The sequence below is a fragment of the Tyto alba genome, unplaced genomic scaffold, assembly GCF_018691265.1.
Source record: "Tyto alba isolate M040663 unplaced genomic scaffold, T.alba_DEE_v4.0 Super-Scaffold_2, whole genome shotgun sequence".
NCBI classification, from domain to species: domain Eukaryota; kingdom Metazoa; phylum Chordata; class Aves; order Strigiformes; family Tytonidae; genus Tyto; species Tyto alba.
The window spans coordinates 23,132,715-23,154,106 of record NW_024881282.1 but is presented as its reverse complement, the minus strand read 5'-3'; the positions used below and the strand labels follow the sequence as shown (position 1 = coordinate 23,154,106).

The 21,392-nt window shown below is 42.0% G+C and overlaps 1 protein-coding gene across 8 annotated transcripts in view; it reads right to left on the bottom strand.

Moving 5' to 3' along the window:
• Positions 1-21,392, bottom strand: part of MTUS2 (microtubule associated scaffold protein 2) — a 322,948-nt gene that overhangs the window by 189,521 nt on the left and 112,035 nt on the right. For all 8 annotated transcript variants that reach the window (XM_032982805.2, XM_032982803.2, XM_032982802.2 and 5 more), the window contains 2 exons: positions 16,187-18,780; positions 10,334-10,574 (listed from right to left, as the gene is read on the bottom strand). In XM_032982805.2, the coding sequence (XP_032838696.2) occupies positions 10,334-10,574; positions 16,187-18,478 (2,533 nt within the window). In that variant the 5' untranslated portion in view covers positions 18,479-18,780. The remainder of the gene's footprint in view (positions 1-10,333; positions 10,575-16,186; positions 18,781-21,392) is intronic.

The following is a 21,392-nucleotide window of genomic DNA, read 5'->3' as shown; positions in this document are numbered from 1 at the left end:
AACTACCAATAGCAGGCTTATAAAAGATGAAATTTGGCAACAACAGCAGTTCAGCTAACACGTCCACCTGTGTTAACTACTAATTGGTCACCTGTCTCTAGCTTGTGTCCTAACCCATATTCTGCTGCTCTTGCTTAGGTGAACTTTCCTAGGGAAATCCAGAACATAGGTCCATAAAAGCTCCAAAGTGTCTTCATGGACCAAAGGAGCATGAATATGGCAGGATTGTCTTGAAGGAGCAAAGATTAGAGTTTGCTTTTGATTGGAATTCTGGATACCAAGTGGATCTGGACCTCAACTGAACATAAAATCTGGAAAGAGCATTTCTTTCTACATTTGACAATATCAGATTCCTGTTCCTTGTGGAATCCCGAGCTGCAAAAATATATATTTAAAAAAAATAATAATCAACAAAGTTGTCCAAAAGCTGATGCCAGATTGTTTCAACAGTCATCAGAACCGGTGGGTTAGGAGACAAGGCAGCATTAAAACTATCAACATATTCTGCCAGAAAAGGCCACAAAGTCATCACCATATTTCCATTCTTCTTCAGTGAACACTATTCGTGCTTTAGTCTGACGCATACTTCAAAGGAAGAAGTGAACATTCATAATATAAAGGAAAAATAGGAATTAACTGCACAGTAGGAATATGGTCTTCACATTATGACAGTATTTAATTCTTCTGTAAACTATGTAGGTCACAGCCTTATTAATTTTAATGAAGCATTACACTTTGAGGAGACTTTATAGAAAACAAAACTAAATCCTTTGAGGAGAAAAATGTTATGGGGATTTTGAAAGATAGTTGTATATCTCATTACAATAATAATACTAAGCTTTGTTTAACAAAACTAAGCCTTTTCTTTTGAAATAGAAATATGTGTAACACCAAGCTGAAAAGAGTTTTGTTATGCTATAAAACACATTCCTATGAAAGACATCTGAAAGTGCTCCTTCCTCAACAAATGAAATAATCCAGACTCTTAAAAATACATTTTTGTACCCACTTTTCACAAGTTGAGGCCTTTATTAAGACACAAGGAGATGGATGTCTGACTGCAACACCTCTGCCAGCAGAGAGGAGGACATGCTGTGGAGAGTAACCCAAATGAAAATAACAAATATCTACAGTGTGTAATAAAAGACTGCTAAAATCCCTGTTCACTTTTTTGGCACCGACAGAGACAATTTTGGACTCTGATCCTCAATCTGGCTTCATTTGGACGATGTGAAGATGGGCTCAGAGGTAGCTGTGGGCTTTGGGTGCAGGTGAAAAGCAGTGAAGGCACATTAGCACAGAGAACAGATAAGGAATGGTGTTTACCATCAGTTTACTGCCAGGCTTGTTCAGCATTGCTTTGACAGTGGTCTGTTACAGCTGGTTTATGGTTATCTGCAAAGCACCATCAAGACAGACTTCTTCCTTCCCCACTGCTGGGGACATTCTTGCCACACCTAAATGACTCCACGGCAAGGCACCACAGAACACCACCTCAGTGTTTTTCTCAGTGCTACCAGCACAGCTTGCAGTTAGTGTGAATCACGTTAACTGATTTTCATATAGGAACAAGCAAAAGTGTCCAGTGAAACGCTTTAAGAGTCCCAAATGCTAGAAATTACATACTAATCATCTTTTGGACAGAATCTCTCTGTTTGGGAGGACCAATACCTTCCTGCGTTAACAACTGCTGCAAGGCAGGACTCAGATTGGCTTATGCTGGTGTCAGGCTGCACTTTTATCGTGGAAGGAGATCCTGTGCCCTCTCCCTTCCACAGTCAGGCTCGTCATGCCCCCACCAGTGCTGATACAAACGCTCCAGCAGTATTGTGGATGAGCCAGGCCGTCTTGCGTACCCAGCCGGCTGCACGGTCATGCACTTGCTAGTGGCTGGCCATGGCCAAACATCAGTTTTGCCAGCTACCTAAAGGCCTAATCACTCAAGGGCAACTGCGTGTGATAAAAGGCACGCAACTCGGTCACAGTGTGCAAAATATTCCCTGTGTTGCATCAGTGACAGGACCAAGCCCAGGTAGACTCCAGATTTGAAGCAGAGGTGAGTACAGTGGCAAGCGGCTGCGGGCACAAGGAACCTGCCCAGGTCAGTGGCAGCAGGGAGAAGGTATGGGACTGTCTCTTGGGGGTTTTACAGATTTCTGAAAACTGCATCAACAGGCCTGCACTACGTAAGCTGAGAGTTGAGATTCTATTTTCCTAAGAATCCTTGAAAATTGAGGTGGAGGGAGAAATCTTCCCATTTTATAGCAAAAAAACTACAAATATCACAGATTTCCTGCAGCAGAATAGGGGAAACTGCACTGGGGCAGGGGGTTAAAGTGGTTAGAAATGGTTTTATCTAAAAAGCATTTGAAATGCACTTGCTCTAGGATGGAGAGGTTCACCTGGGATGCCCATGTGCCCAGCTCAACCGCAGGGATGCCCACACCAAGTCCCCAGGCTGTCCTCTGCACGGCTGTGTGACACCTACAGTCCGTGACACGCTGAGAACCATGGGTGACACTGAAGAAGAATCATTTCCTTAAAACCAGAAGGCTTTTGGTGAAAAATTGACCAGCCATCTCTACCTTTTCTTCAAAATCATTCTCCCAGACCCGAGCAGAGGTGTTTTTTCTCACACTTCCATGAGTGTTTCAGTTAATGACTTCAATTCAAATTCCCTCTGAACTAACATTTTGTATCTTGAACTCATCATCCTTAAATTATTTTTCACTTCTACGCTTTGTAATCCAGCTCTTCTGTACCATGAGGACCTGGAGGCAGGACATTATCCTCATTAGGGATGCATTCAAATCCTTAAAGCTAGGTCATTTTGTGTCTTCTTTCTCATTAAAATACATGAGACATCAGCCTATTGTATATATTTTCTGTTCAAACATCATGAAGTTTTACAATTATGTTCTTCCTTTATTTCTGTTTCTTAAAAGTATAGAACAACTCCTGCAAACAAGGTCTGGGAGTTCAAAACAAAAGTTATTTTAATGAGCAGCTTTCATTTTAATAAAAAACTGCCAAAATAAGCTTAAAATATTGGCAAAAAAAAAATCTTCACAGCTGTCTCACTGCCTGAAGCTAATTATAGAATTAAGTACTGTTGTCTGTATGGCACACAAGTGATTTTCTATGACACTTCAAGCTGTTCCCATCTAGAAACATGAAAACATTTTGAGATAGCAACTGATTGATACAAACCAGATGTGCCTGGAGAGCCTTAAGAAAAGTCTGAGCCATATTTATGCATCCCCACTGCACATGAATTGCATCTCCATGCACATGTATTAGCAACTTTCATGTCACTTCTCTGAAATCTGAAATATGGTTTAGCTGAAATGAATAAAAAATTAAAGAAAGAAGTTACACAGACAAGTTCTTATGAAAAAGAGTAATAGTTCAAGACTTCAACTCTGCTTGCGGTTCATGGATCCTTGGCAAGTCTTTGTTTTCTTGTGAAGAGGTTTTTGGGGTGTTTTGGGTTTTTTTTTTTTTTGACAAGCTTTTTTGTTAAAACTTTAATCATTAGATGTCATTTTCTGTCAGAAAGCTCTCTTTCTTTCATAGGATGCTCTGAACATCATTATTCTCATTTCTTATTGGGAAATCTGGGGCAAAGAAGTTACCTACAAGTCACAGAATTAGTCAGAGATAATACAAGTAGAGTTAACCCAGATCAGAGTCAACCTAGTCACTGTATCTTTGCAGATTAGAAACAAATTAGACAAATAAGAAACCTATTCTGTTGCCACTACCTTTGTTGTTTCCCTATTACAGACATAATGACTTCTCTCTAAATGAGAACTGAGGAAAGGGGCTTTAAAACAGAGGTTTTAATGATTTACACCTAAACAGCAGCAAGCAGGTTGTGCCCAGCTCCCCCGATGGTCTCTCTTCCAAATACTGTAAAGCCTGGGACAGTTCAGTTCCAAATGCAAAACAGATGTCACGACTGAACATCAATTAATTTTTGATCGCCCAGTCCACTGCCACACGGTAGGAAACGCTCATCTCCTCCTGATTCAGATTTAAAAGCCCCAAAAAGCTGCTCTGTGCCTTCCAGATCCCAGGCAACCCAAGGCCAGTTAGCGTGTTCTCACCACCCCAAGGATTTGTCCGCTCGTGCTTCATTCAAACTGCAAACATCCATGTTCGCTTTGTAGCTGATGTGCAAAGCAGCAGCATCCCACTGAAACTTTCAGCACAGGAATTGGAAATGCCTGAGCCGCACCCACTGCACGTTCCACTGAAAGCCCAGAGCAGCAAGAACACTTCTCTGTGCACCGGAGCCACGTCTCATCTGCCCAGCTGCTGCTCATCGGCTGCTCCGAGGTGATGAGGGTGCCCAGCCAGTGACGATGCTTGGCTCTGGCCGGGGAGGAGGTAGGGTACGAATCATTTGCCTGCTGCTGCACTCAGATTGTTCCTGATACCATTCTTATGCCTGACAGTTTGGTACAACAGTCATATAGACATCCCTTCTTGGCCCGTGCATGTTGGATCTTTGAAGACACAGTATTTGTTGGGAGCAGAGAGGTGGCATACGGCTAAGTCTCAAGTATGGTGACAATGTCCTTAGCAAAACTCTGATGAAGGAGTGTGTGTCTTCCTTTGAAGCACTTAATTTTTCTTTATGAAATACAATCAGATTTCTTTCCCAAAGAGAGAAGAAAATGCCATCTGAAAACACGGCAGATTAGTGAAGGATAGAGAATATTTTCCTCTCTGAATTCACCCCTTGTCACCTCTTTCCTTAAACAGTTAAAAAGTTTGCCAGCTCAAATCCAAGTACCTCAGACTGCAAACCTATAAAATAAGCACATGGCTGGAGTCACAGTAATGCAACATTTCAGGAAGCAACCTCAAAACCTCTTTTCTATTGTCAAATCTCATTCACTTGTTCAATTATTAGGTATTCTTGTGAACAAACATGAAAGCAAAGCTTTTCTACAAGAAGAAAGCTGTAGACATATTGTAGCATTCATCATGAAATGCATTATACATATGCAAAGACACATATAAATGCATATATCTGTGTGTGTCTGGGTAATGAGAAACATTTTTGTCCTCATTTATTGTTCTGGGTTGAGTGAGTGGTGGGGTTTTTTGGTGGCAGGGGAGGGGGCTATCGGGGCGGCCCCATGTGAGAAGCTTCTCGAAGCTCCCCCGGCTCCAAGTCAGCTCCACTTCTGTTTGGGAAATTGAGCCCATCGGCTGCACCTCTGCGATAACGTATTTAAGAAGGGACGTGGTGAGGAGCAGTGGGACTGGTGAGGAGGAGTTGCTGCAGCTGCGTGAACACCAAGGTCAGTGGAGGAACGGAGGAAGAAAGGAGGGGGGAGGTGTGCCGGAGCAGAGACCCCCCTGTATCCTGTGGGGAGACGGCAGGGCAGCCCCCCCCTGCCACCCATGGAGATCTACAGTGGAGCAGACTGATTTGTGGCCTGTGGCTTCTGCTTGCAATAATCAAGGTGCTGTGCCCGAAGAAGGCCGGGGTCTCATGGGAAAAGGCAGCCCCACTGCTGTAATTCAGTGCTGGGAGGATTGCAGCATGCGGGGGAGTCCCACGCCGGAGCAGCTCGGGAAGGGCTGCAGCCGTGGGAGGGAATCCAGTCGGAGGAAGTTAGTGACCCACGACGGAGCAGTGTGGGGAACGCTGCAGCCCATGGGAGGAATTCATGTCAGAGAAAGTTTGTGGAGGACTGTCTCCTGTGAGAGGGGGACCATGATGGAGCAGGAGGAACAAGTTCCGGACACTCCCCTCACCGAAGATGAAGAAAGCAGCAGCGCTGACTGCACCCCCCATTCCCTGCCCCTGTGCCGCTGGGGGAGGAGGTAGAGATATCGGGAGCAGAGCTGAGCCCGGGAAGAAGGGAGGGGTGGGGGGAAGGTGTTCTCAAGATGTGGCAATGCTTCTCACTGGCCTACTCTGTTATGTGTTGTTAGTGTCTGTAATAAATGTATGTTCTTTTTTTCTTCCCCTAACGAGTCTGCCTTTTGCTCCTGATCATAAAAGGGGGATTTTTCCCCATCCCAGTCCTATCTTGAACCCCAAGCCTGGCTCTCTGTCCCTTCTCATTGCCGGAGGGGAAGGGAGAGAGAGCTGCTGCATTGTGGTTGGCTGCCAGCCAGGCCCAAACCACGACATTTATATATAAATTATATCTTTAACAAGAGCTGACTTGCTTAGAAATGAGAGGAACTTCTAGACCCTCAGGACTGGCAAATTTAATACACAGAGAGGTGATAAGGAAACATTTATTAACTCACTCTTTGAGAAAAAAATACCATAGATACTACTGAAAAACATAGAATTAAGTAAAATTAATGAGTAGAATTTAGTGAAGTTTTAATGATGAGATCTCTGTTATACTTTTCAAAATCAGACATTAATCCCATCAAAATAATCAGCTTACTAATGCAAATCCTAACACGCTTTCTCCAAGAATTCTTTACCATCATGGAAAACATATTAATAATTTATATGGTATAGACACAATATCCTTCAATTCTTGTTTTGAATTACAAGTTTCCCACAGAAAGAGCAGAGTCAATTTACATAAAATAAACAAATATTAAGCTTTCAGAGACACTCTTGCACCTTTACATCATGATTCAATGATTTCCTGGTTTACCCGCAGTGCAGAATGCTTTTTCTTACAGTCAGGCTGCTTGCCTGACCCGTCCGAGGCAAAGCACCACCTAAGGAGCGGCACTGCTTAATAAGGAACTCGCAGCCAATGCCATCACACATGTCCTACGGATGAAGGACTGCTCCATCACTGCTCCAGTCGCATTTCAGGCATCACGCCTGGAGATCACACTTGTGGGATCATTCATTATTATTTCACTTCCTATTTGGCATGTCGTAAAACTATCAAACCCCTTAATGTACTTGTAGTACTTGGAGTCCACCACAACAGTTCAGTGATTTAATTACCAGTTACTTCAGAGTCAGTTTTATGAGTGTGAGTATTATACATGGGTCAAACCACTCAGCTTATCAGTGTGTTGCTTAAACAGATTGCTGCATTATGAATGGCATGGCAAAGGGGAATAAAATCCTTACTATGAGGCACTGCTTCTGTCCTTGATACTGTGCCACGGTGATTTCAGTTTAGAAGCCTCCGTGGTACCTCACACTTTGTCATGGGATGGCAACTGGCTAGATCCTTCTGCTTCCATTACCCAAGGGCAGGACTGAAATCACTAGGATTAGAAACTGGATTAAAATCTCAGGATCAAGCTGCAAAAGATGCTGATTAGCAGTCTTTAAGGCAGGACTGGTATTCTTGAGAGAAAAATACCTCCTACTCCTCCAGCTGTTTTTGCTGCTGTCAGCCAAGCCTTTACACCCTACAACACTCATGAACAAGGGTCCTATCGTCTCCGCTTCCAGTATGCTGACCATTTGTTCATGCATTTTGTTTGCTTATATTTTTAAATACAACTCTCTCGAAGCTGCATTATACCCTGTTTCTCAAATATTGCACCAAAACCAATAATGCAGATTAAAGTTTAATACCACAACTAACTGACAAATCAAAGAAAAGTGGTTGAAAATCCTGTTGGGTACCTTAAAACAATTGGATAGATGGTGCCTGGCCCTACTCTGAGCCTCTCCAGTCAGACCCTCACCAGTTCTGGCATGCCACAGGCTGCTGTCCCATCCAGCCCCTCCACAGCAACCAGTGACCCATCTCTGGTCTATGTTTGTGCACTGGCGCGGACACCGCCACAGGAACCAGTTCTCTGCTGCCCCTCCACTCCTATGCTGTTCTTAAAAGGAAACCATACAGAACGACTGATCTGCTCACCTATGAAGTTATACTTTGCTGAAAGGAAGATTCAGTCATTTGAGGTACACAAGGAAAAAAGCTTTGGACAAGGAAAACCTGTTTATAAGCTGAATGGATAATGGGGAAATAAAATACCAAAAATAAAAGAATGTAAAGTAACTAATATAAGATACCAGAAAGACATGAAAGATCAATAAGGGAAGGCACTGAATCAACAGAGAGCAATAAGAAGTATTTTGCAACTGAATAAGACATTGCAGAAAAATTAAACACCTTCTTCATCTCACAAGGAAAATGGAAGGTGAGATGCCAGAAATGAAAACAATGTGTCCTGGGGTGGACAGTGAAAAACTAGAGACATTAGCAACCTTTTCAGAACAAGTCTTGAGTAATTTAAAATCAATAAAAACAGTCAGAGCCCAAAGACCAGATGAGACACACTTTGGGATCCTGAAAGAGGTGGCAGACAGATTACTGGACTACCACGAGTTATCTTTGGAACAGCAAGGTATCAATAAACTAGAGAGAAACAAACAAAATAACAGTTGTAGGGAGGAAATTATGGAGAGCTACGAATTAAATTTGACCTCCATAGCAGACAAGGTCCAAGAAATGACCAATGATAAGATCAAAAAACCCCAACTTGTGAGAAATAAGAAAACTTTAGGAAATACAACTTTAGTGGAATAGGAATCGCGCTAAGAGCTAGTGTAATTTCCTCATGTATACTTTTCATGCACTAGCATTTTTAAAGGCAGTATTGCAGACAATAAATATGACTGGTAGGCTGATACTGTTTAGATTTTAGAATGTCACATAATACAGGAAGACAGTAAATTAATACTTATAAGACAAGTTCCAAAATCGATTAAAAATAGCCAAGGAAAAGTCATGTCTGCAATCATCAATGATGGAGGATAATATGGGTGATGGATGGATGATGGTTGAATAAAAATCAAGGCAACTTTCATTTCCAAGGATCAGAAAAGATAGCGAATTTGTTAATACATCCTATTTGTATATTCTTCTCACATCCATCTCCCAAACTGGTTCCTGTAATGCAACTGCTTGCTGCAGTTTCATTTAAATAGTAAATATGATCCAGTTGCTCTCTACTATTCCCGTGCTCAGTGCTGACTGAACTCAACACACAGGGCTGAACTGGTACTTTCTACCCAGCGTGCAAACTCGGAGTGCCTCAGAAGTCACATGAGCTTGGTCAGCTTCTGCTAATGGCATCCATGTAGATAAACTCCAGAGGCAGGGTCAGATAGTAAAGGATAGTGGCAAGAGGCACTGTTACAGAGAACCTTGATTTTCTGATAAACCCCAGGTCCTGGCAACCTGTATTACTGACTGATACCGTCCTCTCAGGGTAAGTCAAGACACTGTGGCCCATTTCCATTCTAATTTTCTCTAAATTTCTTCTGCAGCTTAATATGGAGAAATTGACACTGGGAAGAGCAATAGTTTTCAAATACTTGCAAAGAGAAGAAGACCCTACATCCACTCCAGATAAAAAAGGAAATAAATAGCAACAAAGAGGATTAGGAAAAACATTAGGGAAAACTTTCAACTTGAAAGTAGGTAATGCATTGGAGCAGCCTGCTTTCAGAGGCTGCAAGATCTCATATTGAAGGTTTTTATAAATAGTTTTTCATTAACAGGTTAAATAAACATCTATCAGAAGGAGTCCCATCCTACAGCAAGAGGAGGGACCATATGACCCCAAGTCATTACTTAACTTTATCCCTTATGACTAGCTTTAAAAATTTCTGCAGATTTGTAGGCTGTTAAAGAGCTGCTATGTTTCACTTTGGCAATGACTGATTTTCAGTTGTCTCTGAACTTGCTGCTGTTTAAATGTACATCGTTAAAACCTCCAAGCTTTTCCAGGCTACCAAGGAATGTCCTGTAGAAGTAATTATTATCTCTGTCTTGTGGCATCGTACGCTTCTCCTTCCGAGTGTTTTCTTGCTTTTCCCTCCCATATAATTCTGCCCAGGGTCATGCTGAGCTGGCCAGTAGCTGAGAGGAAAAAGGTATTAGAAATGTTGTCTCCAAAGAGGTGGATACCAGGGCTTCAGAGAGTCAAGATCTCTGCTGGCACATCTGAACACTTCCCCGGCTTTCAGAGCACAACATGGTGGGGAACATCATATTCAGAATGAATGACAGGGTCTTCATGATGGAAGAAAATGTCCCCATTATCTTCCTGAGGACAAAAGCAAAGATTTTTCAGGCATTTACAAGGAGGAGAAAGATCAAAAAGAGCACAGTGAGAATTATTACTGTAATTGATTCTCCTTTGGCAATGACCTGCTAAACAACCTTTGCGCAAGTCCCAGGCTCCTTAGTAAGCCTTGCTGCAGGATAAAAAGACACACCTCAAAGAGTGCTGTTGGAGCTTTGTAGCATCAGGTCAAGATGCTGCTCGTTTTGTGATATTTCTGTCTAAAAAAAAAAAAAAAAATAGCTTAATGGTGACTGCAGTTAAAGGAAAGGAAAGAAAGTTCATACTTTACCTGAAGCATCAGGATGATAGAGGCTGGGAGCACTCGTTATTTCTCCTTGCTGATGGAGACAGCTACCTGAGGATCTTTGACTTGCAATGAGAATCCTGCTTTTTGCAGATGGTAACCTGGACACTGCACCCAGTCCTAACTGTGGCTTGAGTATCATAGCAGATCGATAAAAACTTGGTGGGACCTCGTAGTGAGTATATGGTGGGGGGCAAAATTCATCTTTCGCAGGCCTTTCCCCAACCTACAGAAAAGTCATTAACACAGATATTATGCAGTAAATCAACAAATACAGAAAACGTGGAGCTCTAAATTCCTTATAAAGGCTGATTTTCCCTTCTTGTGAATCTGGGATTTAGACGACTACAGACTGATCATCACTTTCAAAAAGTGATGGTCTTACCATAGGAACCACTCTCCAAAAATATGCACATTACAGTCTCAACACATAACTAAAGCAAAATAAAGATTTGATCTATTCCCCAAAAGAAAATAGACAAATAAAAGTTCTTGAATTCATGAAAAAGAAGTTACTGGTAGGTCCTGAAAGGTGATATTATTTACAGAGGTAGATACACCAAGAGAGTAAGTGGAATTTTTATTATAACTTATTTCAAATATTTTTACCAAGATATAATTTGGGGGCAAGTCAGTTTTAACTTAGTTAAAAATAAAACTGAAGGTATTTTAAGTTCACTTTATCGGAGAAATGATATTGTCAAATTGTTTGTGTGAGAAGAAAAACCTCTACATTCTCTTACTGCAAAATGTTCATTGTAATCTGTGTCCCTAAAGTTCCTGAAAAAACACCTGTTTGTGGAGGTGGGCATGATTCTGTATGTTGAATATTCCAAACCAGAGCTATAAAACCTAGCTGCCTATTTGAATTAGAGAAAAAAAGACAAATTTGCAGATGTGAAACATTTACTGTTAATCACAAATAGATGCTGCTTTGCTAAAATCAGTGACAAGTCTCTCAGTATTTTATTGGGCACATACTCTGAGGACAGCACAGTAAATCCCAAACTGGAAGTATTTCCAGCAACCTGGTTGTTACTGGGGAACTTGCAGTCAGGGAATGACCTGGTTCCTCATTTCAGCCCTTACATCTTTCTACACTCAAGCTGGGTTCTGACTCCCACCTCACTGCGCGGCTTCATGACTTGGGACAAGGGCGCAGAGCAATCAGGAGTTTTCATCTCTCTCATTTGCAAAGAATCATCTTCTCTTCTGGGTGGAGTCCAACTTCTTTACCTTTTTCTTATACAATGCAAAATCATCACAATGTAGAAAGGACCCATGAATATTTTTTCAGTGCATCCCATTTAGGCCACAGAATAAAAAAAGGAAAAAAAAAAAAAAAAAAGAAAAAGGCAGTTTGGGAAATAGGATATCTGAACTAAATTTGTTTAAAAATTAATCAAAAAGTGCCATAGGCTACCTAGGAAGAAATGTAACTGCCAATTAGTTAACTCTGCTGTAAGTTATGATGCATATAATATGCTAAATCAATTTCTATTTAGCAATTATAAGCATTTAGAATATGCACTTCAATATTGGCTATAAAATCTTTGATCCTGGCTGCTTCTAGAGCTTTAATCCTAATTTAGCAAATCTTTAATATGCTAAATGAAACAAAACTGGCCTAAAACTATTAAATATAGAATCTTTGAGGCCTTTGCACAGGAACTAGGAGGGCAGATGCAACAAACACTGAGCATTACATTTTTGCTCTATATTTTTTCCTTAGTTTGCAGTCCTATCTTGCCATTAGATCTTCCCATCTCCTTTTTTATTATACTCCAATGACCTATTTCTACAAGTTAGGATGCAGTTTTTTACTGTATAGATTCTCTAAGCTTGGACTACAGGAGATGTTTAGCTTCTTATTTTCAACTTCTGAATTGTTTACCTAGACAATATTTTCTCTCCCTGATGAATTTATTTCAAACAGATTCCATTATACATTTCCTATAATTTCATATTTAACTGGCAGTGAACATACTAATGCCAGGTGTTTCAGTATAAGAAATAGAGAAAATCTTTAAAAATAGAAACCATGCATTTTTTATAAACTAGGCCAACTTAGCCAAACCTTAAGACACCTCATTTTTCTTCTTTATTGACAGCATGCTAGGAGTAATACTGAAGGACAACAAACATGCACACAAGACCAATCAACCGCAGGCATAAAGCATCTTCTCAAGACGAGAGAAGTGAGAAGTATTTAGAATAGAATCATTTAGGTTGGAAATGACCCTTAAGATCATTGAGTCTAACTGTAATTTACCTAAATATCTCTCAAGGAATGGATGTTTTCTTTGGAAGAGCCCAGTTTTGGAGGACATAAACTTGCTATGAAGACACATTATTTTTTTTCTATTCAACTGTGAATTCATGAAGTGTAAAATTGAACCTGTCTCAATAGAATTGTATGCAATTATTGATTATAAGGCCATCTTAAAGCTCTTCAGAAAGATATGGATTAATATGAGACCTGTTAGCATCCTGTACTAGATTTTTGTACAAGGGACTCTTAAAGAAAAGATCTGGTGTAGCCTGTCAACTAAAAAGAATTTCAGCTCAGGGTTTTATTGTGTGTGGCTGGCTAATCATTACCCACTCACCCCATTTAATCAATTTGCTAGAAACAACTGAAAAATCTGTAGCAAATACTTGAAGCATACATGAATTTCAACAGGCTGGGTAATCCTGAGCAGAGATGGCACCGCTGCCAGCAGGTAAGGATGCCCAACACTTTCCTTCATGATACTTTGTTTATAACAGTCAAACATTAATGCCTCAAGCAAGAATTTTCTTGTCAAGTGCCTGCTTCAGGCAGCTATTTGGGAAAAGAGTTGGCAACATTGGTTCAGGCAGTTAAGATAATGAGATTAGGGGGGAAAAATGCTAGTTTCACTATGTATAAAACAACTCTCTCTACCCCTTTTTCTCCTATAGGCCTTTCATTTCAACAGGCCATGCTTCCTGGTGCAGAAAGATGTCTGTGCTGGGGGACAGACCCAAGGAGGTGGTTGAACGGGGCAGCCGCAGCTTTGGGGAGGAAGGCAGGAGAGCTGGTGATCAGCAAACCTCCTTACAGACTCCCACCAGAACCCAGGCTCTTGGCAGCCATAAAGCAGTGAATAAAGTGAGCCAAGGACCACTCTCTGACAAGGCACGGACCGTATCCATACAGGTAAACTCTCACCCTGCAGTCCAGGCTGGTCTCATCCAGGCTGGTCCCTGGGAACAGCCTCTGGGTGAGCACATGCTGGCAGAGGTGGGAACTGAGCTGGGGAGAATGCTCCCGGTCCTACAGTATGGACAACCTCGCGTGAATATTGGTGGCCATGCCCTCCCACTGTTCAGTTCAATACAGCCTTTGGGTACCACAGGTGGCATTGTTACTCACACAGAGGTAACTGGGAACACAAAGTGGCCACAAATTCCCACTGGTTCTGACTAGAAGAGGCTGTTGAGAAGGACGTGAGGTCCATATTGAGATGGGGAGCTCACATTGTGATGAAGCACGTGGACAGCGGCGACCTGCCCTGAACATTGACTGGGGTTTTTTAAGCATTTCACTTTGAGGGGCTTTCTACCTTTTTTTATGGGTGAAGACAGGCATGAAAGATCTACCTCCACACCATGCTGAGGTTCCAAAGAAAAGCATTCAAGGAGCTGCCAGTGCCACAGGCAAGGCTGCCCATTCAACCTTAACTTAATTTTGTTATGGACCCAGTCTCTAAGTACAACTTCATGCCTGAGCTGGGATTTTTGTCTAAGCTGCCCTACATGGGCTTTAGCACAGCCAGTTCAAGGAGCCCTGAAGGGTCCCCACTGCACAGAGGTAGCCCTTGAGTCTTCCTCATAGAGCTTGTCAGGCCTTGCCTTGGAGTCTCCTTTCCGAGACAGCACTTTTCTATTTTTTGCTAGCTCATGGCACCCAGAGGGGTATTTCATTGTTCCTACCATTTAGCTAGCTGAAGGGTGCTTAGAGATTACAGGTCTGATTGATAGCAGCTATTAACACTCCCTATCATAGCTATGTAAAGAGCTATAAAATGCTAATCAAAGCTCTCCAAAACCCAAACTGGATGGGTGAAATAGGGCAATCTGGGATTTTTTCTCTTAAAAAGACAGTAGCTATCCTGCCCCAGCATCTCCTTGTCTCCAAAATCTGAATCTTCAACACTCTCCCTTCACCAGGGTGATTTTGATCTATCTCAATCCATCCTAATTGGCTTCCTTCGGATTTCATATCAGTCATCTGCCATGAACCCGTACTGTGCACAGCTGCTCTTCTAAGCCTCTGTCCACTTCCACAGATCATTCATTTCCCTTCCTCTTGATCCATACCAGAGCCAAATCAGCCCTCTCTGCATTACTCTATTAGGAGAGTAAAGTAATTGCTTTTAGGGTGGCAGCCCAAGAGAGTAAATACCACCCCCTGCTGTCAGGTCCTGACTCCTGGGCTAATGCAAACTCATAACAAACAGCAGTTTGCTTGACATTTCCTTCCCAGCCTCTCCTCCAAGCAATCCAGTTTCTCTGAAGAAGTAGTTTCTTCAGGTTCAAATCTTCCCTCTTTAAAATAATCATCCAAAGTTATATTTATTGGAGGAGTGGGTGAAGATGCTTTGGATCTTCTCCATCCCATGTGTCATCCTTCTAACCCTAGTCTAGAGTAAATCCTGCTGCAGACTTGCCACAACCTGAGTCTTTCTCATGTTCAGAACAGCCCACAGTGGTGCGCAGAAATTGGTCCTTTGCTCCTAGACGTGTCTGCTGATCCTGTCTGATCACCTGAACCTGAACTATATGGGCCATAGACACCTACGGTCTTCAGAGGGTCATGTCACCCTATAAACAGCCGAACACCTGCAGAGGCTGGGTTATTTTGGCTTTAGTTTCCATTACCATACATTAAATGGTAATAATCTAGTAATTTTCCCTCACCTTACAAGGTGATTGTTTAAAAACACTTTTGTTATCTTTAGTATTTGTATAAAAAGCTTGGCTGTTGAGCTGTCACAGGTCCTAAGCAGTGGGTGCAAGGGTACATCACAGACCTGAATGTAGCTCCCTCTTCCCTGTCTTTTCTCCACCCTCCAAGTAAGGCCAACCTTCTTCCACCGCTCACCTCCCAGCAGTGATTTCAGGGAAATAAGACTCCTGCCCAGCTTATCAAGGTGGAAACACAATGAGATATCAGGAGCCAGAATTGGCCAGAGGAACTTCCATCACTTTTGAGCTGCCTAGGAAGTCTTTCTGGGGAAAGAAGACTTCTTATTTGAGGTGCAGGTCAATATAACACACATCACTAAAATGAGTCATAAGTAAATCCTTTTCCTGTATGATATATATAATCTAACAAGAGCTCTGGGTTTCAGTATAGCTAAACAGAAGGAAATTATCTGAGACCTCTGGTGCTCTCTCTGCTAAAACCTGCCAACTTTCTCATTAAGGAGGAAAAGTCTCTGTGGGCAAATAACATTCCTTTCCCAAAGCGATTCTCTGGGGGGAAAAAAAAAAAAAAAAGAAATTCCATTTATGAATAGATTCAAGCAGTATGTCTTTCCTTTATAAACATCCCTATTTATACTACTAGAAGGTTACCAGTTAGCTGGAAAACATTGGAGGAACACAGTGACAAATTCCAGTCACAGATCAAACATCGCGACAGGGTCAGTGCCAGAAATGGTTAAGTAAGTTTATTTCTAATGACAACACATTACCTTGACTTAGGATTTATTTCTTAATTGAGGTTTGAGAACTAACTTCTGGAAGCAACAAGTAAGAAAATGATCACCACCTAGCATACAAAAGAGGTTGTCAAAGCTGCCTCCTTACCTCCTGCAGAAACTTCTCGCTCATTGGACCGAAGTGATGGCCCGGGGGCCTAATTCCTGACACCACGAGTCCAGAACTGAAGAGTCTTGGCTTCTGGAGGTCAGGTTTAAATTTGTCGTATAGGATGCTGGCGGGCTTTGCCTCCCCTCCATTGGATGCTTTCTGCTCCGCAGAGATGGGCATGCCACACGCAGGGCTACCGAACGGCAGCCCTGCCGGCACAAATGAAGGGTCGAGCTGCTCTATCGAACGAGGGTTCCTCCTAATGTATGTGATGATTTTAGGTCTCACGGGTTTGGGCCTGGGTATGGCAGGTTTCATCTCAATGCTTTCTTCCAGCTTTTCACTGCAGTCACTGTCTACACCCGCCTTATCTGGGAGGGAGCCCTTGGGGTGGACCAGGATAGGTTTTGGGATGGCACTGCTGCAGGCAGTCTTGATAGGCACTTTAGGGGATATGTTCAACAACTGCGTACTGTCAATGGGAGGTAGGACTGAAGAGGGTGACAGTTTGTCAACATGAAGTGCATAAAGGTCCTTCAAATTACTGTTTGGTAGCGTGGGCTGACTATTAACATCCAGCGTTGCCACCGGGCGCACGGGAGTTGGGACACATAAAAAGGCATCGGCCTTTGCTGAAACGTTACAGCTCTCTGGTGCTTCCTCTGGAGGATGTTTCTGTGCATTAGCTGTCTTTTTACTTGGAACCGAAAAGCTCAAGGTCTCCACATCACTGTTGTGGTTGTCAGGTTTTTGGTTTGACACTATCTCTGCACTGCACGCTCTGTGCTGATCTGAGAGATCAGAAGCAGGCACAGCATCATCCTCAGTGCTCTCTATGACTAGCGTCAGCCTATTCTCGTTAACTTTCAAGGGTTTGCTGTCAGGTAGATTAATATTATGTATAAGATATACCTGTTCACCAACTGTTTCAGCAATACCTGCATCAACTTCATGTAAATTTTCACTTTTTCTGGGTGTCACTTTGCCACTGGATTTACTACTGCAGGTGGGTGGGAATATTGTTTTCACTACTTTGTCAGTGAAATATTCCTCACCCACCTGGCTAGCTGCCCTGTTGTCACTGTCACTGCTTCGTCTCCCTTCCCCACCGATGGTGATGTGGTCACTTAGCAATTTGTCATCAGGATAGGTTACTGGCTGGCTTGACAATGGATCCTCTACTTTATTACAGGTGTCTCGAAAATGGGATGTTTGAAACTTTGATGCATCAGACCCAGAGTCTTTCTGCTCCAGTATTGCTGTATTTTCATCTTTTTGACATCCCAGGGACTCTACTAGCATAATTCTCTCAATCTTTTGTTGACATGTATTTTTAGATTGTAGAGGTGGAGCAGCCTTAAGGTCCAGTTTTTTATTTTTATCACCCTGACCTAATTGTGCTTCTGATTTACTAATAATCTCATGGGGCTTAACAGCTGAATGTTGAGAATGAGAAGCATGCAGTGTGCTTTCGATGTTAACATTTGGTACATTTTCTGGTTTACTTATTTTCTTGTTCCCTGAGGTAGATGGTTTGGAATAAAATACAGTATTTTCCTCTGAGGTATTGTCAACTGGATGAAACACCATCCCAAGAAAATGATCTGTGGATGTTTTTTGTGATTTCTCTGTATTTCCTATCAAATGGTGTGACCTGTCAATGGAGTCCAATGATGCAGAAAGCAGACGTTTACATGACACACGGCCAACGCAGTCTTTTGTAAATGTTTCAGATTGAGGAGAGAATTTACTTGGTCTTCCCAATGAAAGCCTTTTTATTTTCTCCACCTCCACAGTCCTGGACATTTTACCCTTAGAAAAGTTCTGAGTGAAGTCAACATCACCTTTGGGAATAACCTCCAGGGTGGCATCATTTGTGCTACTTTTTAAATTGGACAGACTTTGTCCTCGGCTAATCCTGATATGCCTTGATATATCCTTAGCTTCGCTGGTCCTATAATCTTTCCCCATTTCCCTGATTGTGGTGGAGGACAGCTTGCTTTCCTGTACACCTGTGTGACAGGTCCGAGAGTCTTTGAAGGTCAGAAGTTTATTCTGCTCTGTATTGAGATGAGTAATTTTCTCTGATCCTCCAGAGTGCATATTCCCACTCTCATCTGTCAAATCCTGTTTCTTAACATCCACTTCAGTCATTCTAGCTTTTGTCACAATTTGGTTGGCATTGGTGTCCCCCACGCTCACTATGCTTTCGTTATTATTTTTTATTTCGCTGCGGTTGTCCTGAAGCTGCGTATAACATGACTTGTTTGGGATTAATGGAGCACTCATTTTGAAGCTTCAGGTGACTGCTTTTTTGGCAGTCCTAATTAATGCAAAAGTTTTTTTTTTCCCCTATCAGGTTAACTATTATGCATGCTTCAGTTATACATTTAAATTATAAACTGATAAGTAGAAAATTCCTCATCAGTAAGATTGGAGTCTCTTGTCAGTCACATTTTTGGGCTGCTCAGTTGCATTTTTTGCAGCCTCTGGACCTAGGAAATCCTTATGGCATGCAGTAGAGAGGTTCAATGAAAGCAAAACAGATCTGTCAAGTTCCCTCTGAATGAGAGCCAGTTAATCCAGCCAACCTATGAGAAAACAAACAAAAAAAAAAAAACAGACAACATTACACTAATGTCAAGAATCATGCTAAATAAACCAAAGTTAAAATCAACAACACCCTCAGGTACATCCCCAGGACAGAGCATTTTCAAACACTTTAGAAGCTGTTTCAATCACAGCTTTGCTCCCAGCAAAGATTCTTAGTGTAGCACAGATCTCTGACTTGACAAGTCACACAATTAAAACTGTCCTGGATAGAAGAGTGGTTGCTGCTGTTTTTAAGCCACATGGATTTACAACTGGAAATAGGCATAAGTACCTAGGTGAGGATGGGACCCCACATCAAGGGTCTAAGCACTTTCATATTGTTATAATAATGTCTTTATTACACCAAGAGTGGCTATTGATGCATTTAAAACACCACTCTACAGACAACCCATAAGTAATAAAATTCCAGCTCCATTAGGGTATATTAATGGGTTTCTCTCCTTCCCTTATACAAATCACAGCAATACTTGTGCTGACACTCTATCCCCTTTGACATATTTTAGCCAGCTCCATGGATGCCAAGAAAACAAAAACTATGGCTGGAGACCTGCAAAGAAAAACTGTGTTTTTCAGAGGCAGCTGTGTATGTGTAAGTTCAAATATAAAGGATTATACACCAGTCCTGATACACCACAGCTCCTTTTGGCTTCCTCCCCCTTGAGGCTTTGGAAGCCCGGATTTTGTCTTCTATCACCTCCAACAAGATGAAGGGGAAATTTCTGTCTATGCCATGCCTAAATTCACTCTCTGAGATATTTTTTATACCTTGTATGTTCATACCCTTCATCATAAAGAAATGTGGACCCTGGAAATTGGAACATGCTCCACAGTTCCCAGAAATAGAATTCAAAGCACCTGCAATGCTCCCATCTGTGCTGGGTTTCTAATCAAGGGCTCACAGGGTACTAATTAGAAATGACGATTAAGTCCACTGCTCTGTCTATAGCATCCGGGTGCAAGTTTGGGTCCCTGTTTCTAACACCCACTATGAGCAGGTGCTCCCAACATTCACATTCAGTTCAGCTCTGCTCACAGCATCTGTTTCTGAGCTCTACCCAGTTTCTTTATATGGTGCACACATATGTTGGTTGAGTCTCGATTCAGGCTCCTGGCATAGTTCCAGCTCTTGAGCAAACAATAACTAATTAAATTAATTCATGAAACAGAACACAGTATTAAGAATTTCACTTTAACACCACAAAATTGAGTTATTATAGATCTCTTTCACAAAATATTGTAAAGCAAAACTTTTAAACTGCTTCTGTGTTCTCTCCTTATTCCCAGAGAAAAAAGAATTGAATACTTACTAAACTAGATACATGTATTATGGAGTTTTTTGGTTCATTTATCATTGTTCCTTTTTTTACCCCCAAAATGACAATACCAGAGTTTACATATTCAACCTGAAAGATGAACTCTAAGTGCTCTTCACTGGGCAAAATATCTCTGTTGTTATCTGTTTGGTTAGCTAGAAGGGGCATTGATGGACTCCAGAAGGAGCTGAGTTCCGTCAGCTCATGTTTCTCCTTCAGTTGGCAAAAGGCAACACTCTGTGGTACCAAAAGTGAGGACCATGAAAATGTTCAGAGGGCTGGAACACCTCTCCTATGGACAGAGGCTGAAAGAGTTGGGGTTGTTCAGCCTGAAGAAGGCAGCTCTGGGGAGGCCCTATTGCAGCATTTCAATACTGAAAGGGGGCTTATAGGAAAGATGGACAAAAAGTTTTTACCAGAGCCTGCAGTGGTAGGACAAGGGATAATGGCTTTAAACTGAAAGAGGGTAGATTTAGATTAGATCTAAGGAAGAAATTGTTCCCTGTGCTGGGGGTGAGGCGCTGGCCCAGGGTGCCCAGAGCAGCTGTGGCTGCCCCCTCCCTGGAAGGGTTCAAGGCCAGGTTGGACGGGGCTGGGAGCACCCTGGGCTGGGGGAAGGGGTCCTGGCCCATGGCAGGGAGGGTAGAGCCAAACGATCTTTAAAGGTTCTTTTCAACTCAGACTCATTCTATTTTATGATTATATGATTCTATGAATTGAATAGAAAATGAAGGGAAGAAAGCTTTGGGGAATGAGATAAAGACAGAAGAAACTCATCTGCATATTTCTTGTGCTACCTTGTACTCTCTCACTAAAAGTATCCAAATGGTCCAAAACTTTAACAGATTCTGGTGAGCTGACCATGACTGGCTGCCAGATGCCCACCCAGACACTCTCTCATTCTCCCTTCTCAACGAGGCAGGGGGAGAAAACAAGATGAAAAAGCTCATGGGTTGAGATAAAGACAGGAAGATCGCTTACCGAGTACCATCGCAGGCAAAACAGATTTCACTTGAGGACAATGAATTTAATTTATTGCCAATTAAAAGAGTTGGATGGTGAGGAACAAAGACAAAAAAAGCTAAAACACCTTCCCTCACCCACTCCTTTTTTCCCCCAGGTTCAACTTCAGTTCTTCATTCACAGCTCCTTCATCCCACCAGTAGCTCCTTCCCTGCCTTGTGCTCCCATAGACACTGAAAGTATGGTAGTATATATAAATAAACTGGAGCTATGGCAGCATATATAAATAAACTGGTAAACAGTTATGATGATGT